The sequence below is a fragment of the Aegilops tauschii genome, chromosome 3, assembly GCF_002575655.3.
Source record: "Aegilops tauschii subsp. strangulata cultivar AL8/78 chromosome 3, Aet v6.0, whole genome shotgun sequence".
Lineage (NCBI taxonomy): Eukaryota > Viridiplantae > Streptophyta > Magnoliopsida > Poales > Poaceae > Aegilops > Aegilops tauschii.
Window position 1 is genome coordinate 487,356,793 of NC_053037.3, and position 4,847 is coordinate 487,361,639.

General features: G+C 40.9%; 1 protein-coding gene across 1 annotated transcript in view; it reads right to left on the reverse strand.

Annotated features, from left to right (window-relative positions):
- The window catches only part of LOC141043040 (fatty acyl-CoA reductase 2, chloroplastic-like), a 3,612-nt gene extending 44 nt beyond the window's left edge, over window positions 1-3,568 (reverse strand). The window contains exons 1-6 of the mRNA XM_073511958.1: window positions 3,535-3,568; window positions 1,015-1,118; window positions 746-945; window positions 549-649; window positions 227-425; window positions 1-122 (exon numbers count right to left, since the gene is read on the reverse strand). The exon at window positions 1-122 is cut by the window's left edge and continues 44 nt beyond it. Coding sequence (XP_073368059.1) covers window positions 1-122; window positions 227-425; window positions 549-649; window positions 746-945; window positions 1,015-1,118; window positions 3,535-3,568 — 760 coding nt within the window. The remainder of the gene's footprint in view (window positions 123-226; window positions 426-548; window positions 650-745; window positions 946-1,014; window positions 1,119-3,534) is intronic.
- Window positions 3,569-4,847: the final 1,279 nt, after the last annotated feature.

Genomic DNA, 4,847 nt, shown 5'->3' on the forward strand with positions numbered 1-4,847 from the left:
TGCTCTCTATGACACTTGGCCTGATTGTTACCACCGGTATCTCTCCTCGCATGCAGTTGATGACCATCTCGCCCTTGGCCTTTGTGAACACATAAGTGTCTTGCCAACCATAGAGTTTGGCCCTATGAATAAATAAATTGCACAAATCAAATACTTCATGTGTGTATTCGTATCTACAGACATGAGAAAGTAACAGGGAAATACTAGAATACCTAGACTACCTAACTCTTTCATTTCTTGAGTAACAGAAGCGGAGGCAGAAGAATGCCTTCTGGAGTCAAAAGCCAACTTGATCTCAGCCTCGATATCCAACACGGTATTCTGATGTGCCGAAAAATCTGAGGAACCTATCCCCTTTGTTATGGTATCCCCTAAGCAAAATGGCTTCTCTAGTATCAAACCTTGCCTCTGCCCATTCACATATGCTGTTTGGCCAAAAACATGACATGCAAACATACTGCTAAAGCTTGTTTGTAAGCTTTTGAGATTAATAGAAACAGGTTACCATTTGATTTCGATCACAAGAAACTCTTATTTGGCATTCTGACCTGTTGATACTTGCAAGAAGAGCTTCAGTCTTCGAAACCGCTGCACGAAACTCATTATCCGGAATGGCCCCACGGTGTTGATGTCTAGTGCTACATCATACCTGCAAGTTGCAATACTTTTATTGCTATGGAATGTGAACTTACACATTTAGTAATGGAAGCAATCCTTGGTGCAAGACTAGTATAGCTTCACGAACCTCTCATCAAAAGTGGTATTTGCTGCAGAGTTTACGATAACATCCACTTCTTCCGCGATCTCTTTGGCTAACTCAGGAGCAATGCCAATGTAGGCTTCCCTGAAATTACCAACAACTGGAACCTGCTTGCTTAATACAAAGTTGTGGTAGTTTTTCCCATGGATTTCCTGTAAACATCTGAACAACTCAGTATCTTCTACCTGTATTGCAGACGGAAAATATGGTCATTTGCATGAAGAACAGAAAGTAGTCCGAAGTAATCATCATACCTCGTTCTTCAATCTTTTCATGGCTACTTCATTGTCCCTGGCCTTGATCAACACGTATATTTTACCAACATCAGGATTTGTCCTTAAAATGGGATCGATAAGAACTGATGATCAGAATCATACAAAGTAGAATGGAAGAACAAAGGAAGGAAGTCAGGTAGCTTAGAGCAAGACAAAGGCAGAATGGAAGAACAGCCTAAAAGTGGGGGGCCAGACAGAAACTGTCTCACTCAAACTGGCATTTGAAAATGCTACCCACCCTTCCCCTATTTCTGCATTTCATTCTTCTATTCCTTCTGCTTGCTTTTCTAGTTAAGCTGCTCATAAACTAGATCCATAAAACTCACTCAGCTACTGTCTTCTTTCTATAATTGGTCTCTAAGTCCAAGTAATCGATAAAGTATAATCCTCTTCCCAGCTCCGCCACCTCCTTTCTACCGAGTATGCTCTACTTGAAAGAACATATTTATCAATAAATAAGTGCATTACTATATTCACAGCTACAAACTAAGCCTAATTTCCAATATGTCATATGTATCACTTTGATGTTGTGGGATCACTGGCTTCTTGCTCAACGGATTTCGCTTCTGCACTTGACTTGAGAAGGGCAAAGCCTTCATGACCGGTACCGGTATCTGTTCAAGAAGTCAGTACTTATGCGACACTGAACAAAGGGTGAGATCGATGAAATGCAATACATGTTTGAATATTACCTATCTTTTTCCAGCCATCAAACTTGTTCAATTCGTTTTCTTGAGATCTGTGGAATAGTGATATCATACTTGAATCCACATTCCCAGTATTTGAGGAAGAAGTAGAATCTTAGTCCTTTCGAATTTCTAAGTTGGGAATTTGATATCGACTAAATCAAGAAACTCGATTTCACTATGATATGACCACTGAACCCTTTGATGCAACATTTCTTGTTTCCAGAAGATCTCGGATGGTTTCTGAAGCTTCCATGATCTTGTAAAAGAAAGAAACCCTTTCTATAAGTCATGAAGACGTGGACCAAAAGACTAAGAAACTGCACAATCTATTGATTGACTGAAAAACTCAAGCTGAGTAACTTGCTTGAATGATCGCTCCGGCTCTGGGCCGTCTGATCTTCGGGATGCAGAATAGGGGATCGCTTGCCAACCGTTAGTTAGGACCAGTGAAAACCCACGCTTGGTGAAGGCGAAGTTCAGTTTGGAGATCTAACAATTCCTTATGTCGTGTATCCTCGATTGGTGCAGCCTCAGATGCTTCAATTGTAGATTTGAGTATTGAGCGAAAGGTTACACCACCTATAGGTTCTGTATTACAGGCCAATCCTACTCCACTAGTACCAATAGGCGGCATAGGGGAAAAAGCACAACACCTAGGAATAGGAATCAACAACACAAAAACTTTCTGAGAAATTACCCAGCAAGAAAACGTATGCGCGTGGGCGCAACGGATTTCGCTCCCTTGCGCTCATCCCTTGCTTGTTCTTTCGGACTAGCACTCTTTCCCTCTCTTTGAAGTAGATTTCTCAGCTCCACGAGTCAAACGAAATAAGGCGAAAGGCCCACTACTTCTTCATTCATGGCTTATTGATTTGATTGATCCCCCTTTCGTATTCATTCGACCTGAGGTGAGGTTGGAACAAGAGTTTTCATAAAATGAATGGTTCTTTTATGCAATTATGAACGGGCAGGCCTCTTGTGGATTCCTCCAACACTATGAATGAAGGGGGAGTATGAGGAAGGCCGATTTTCTTTCTATATGAAGATGAAAAAAGGATCCGGGTCAAACATTTCTTACTTTTGTTACCGGTACTAAATGTTTGAGGGGGGGTTTGGTTTTAATTTTTATTTTCCATTAATTTTGTGTTTTCCATTTAATTCTTTTTTGTTTGCTGGTATTTTACGATACTACATATTGTACACGCTATGCATATATATAAATAGATTTTCTCGTAGAACCGATCATATATATATAATCGAATGTCTCACAACCACCATTAATTATTCACACATACACATGTATATATATACAATTTCTCCTACATGTTGCCTTGGTGCCTTCGGAGCACGATGACAAGTGGTTCATGGGGGCGGTAGCGGGTAATAGTATTCTCCTTTGGGATCTATGACCTGGTCGAGCAAAAATCCCGCTATTTCCTCTTGAAGTGCTAGTATGCGCTCCGTTGGTAGGAGCTGCTCCCGCACCTCTCTGAACTGTTAAGAAGCAGATCAATATGCATGTGTATTAGTTGTGTGAATAGATATCGATAATGGTGTAAAAATTTGTGAATAGTTTCTGACAAACGTACCCAGTCCTGTCTATCAGATCTGCTCCTTTCGGACGCCATCATGCGAATGTTCTCGCAAACGTAGAATGCACACAGATCAGTCCCCGGCGCCTGCTTCAGGGCCTTTGCGAGAATTGAATTTAATCAGGAAATAATTAATCAAGCATGATAATTAATTAATGGTATTGAAACAAGAATTAAAGAGATGGTAGCTAGCTAGCTAGTACTACTTAATTACTTACCTTGGGTCGATACCAAAATAGCTTTTCTCGCCATTTTCCTGGAGTCACCTTGATGAACTTTGACCAAGCCCTGCCCGCCGGCAAAGAAAATTAATAAAGGGGTTATTAAATAGTTCATATCAGGAAATGACAAACTAAATAGGCCGAGATATAGTTAATAATGATTGAAATTACCTGTTGACTATCCCCTTCACGATGCTATAGTCACTTTCTTTTTTAAGTAGTGAGTCCAGTACTTCAACTTTTCCTTCTTCAACTTTAATGTCTAACAAAATCCAGTGGTACCTGCATGCGCATACGTTTGCATGTATAAATTAAGCGGGCATGTGCATAACACTAATCAACTAACCGTAAACCCTATACACTTATTAACATCTAGCTAGTAAGCAAAAACAGAATTTGTAGTACAAGACAGTGTGACTCACTCGAAGTTGTAAGGAAGTAGTATATCTTCATTGCTATTGAGGCGCTTCAAGAACTCTAGCATTTTATTCCCTACATCTTGTCTATACCATTCCAATTTCCATGTGTATTCATTAACGGTATTTGGGTCAATGAACCCAATTCCATAGCGTCCAGCTTTTTTCATTTCATAGGTCTTCATCCCGCATAATACCACAGAAAAGAATATAGTGAGGATAATTACAGGTAATGATCGATCAATGAGCACTAAAACTAGCTTGAGACTTAAATTACAGAAAGAAATCACTTCCAGACAATAGCAACTGACGAGAGATTTGTCGAGTGCATCTTGATTGAATAACTGAAATAGTTCTGAATACTCAACGGACACAGCTAGCTTATGGAAGTAATGATCTTTCTCGACTTTCACCATGAGGGACTCTCGATTGGAAATCTTGGTAATGTTCATGTACCATTGATGCAATTCATACATTCTCGTTGGGAGGTTCTTGACCTCGTCTGGCTTGACCAAAGGTTGGCCCCGGACATATTTCCGTTTTATTTCCTCCTCTCTAAGCGGAGACATGGGCTCGATATCGAGGAGTTGTCCAACAGTGATCTTGAGCATTTCAGCCTGCATTATATGATCCTCGGTTATTACCACATTGCCCAGCTGGGGAACGTAAACGGTTTGCCCACAATAATATTGAGCACGCGTACTCTCATGTGTTGTTGGCACAACAAGCAGGGGGATCAATTGCGCCGCCTGTTCTCCCAGCTGGGGAACGGTTTTCCCGTAGTTTTTGACAGCTGCTTGTTGGCTCGAGCTTGAGCTCGCTTCTTTCTGTAGTCGTGCTCGATGTGCCTTCCTGATTTGGCGCTCATAGTCTGAGTCAACAGGCTTGGGAGCT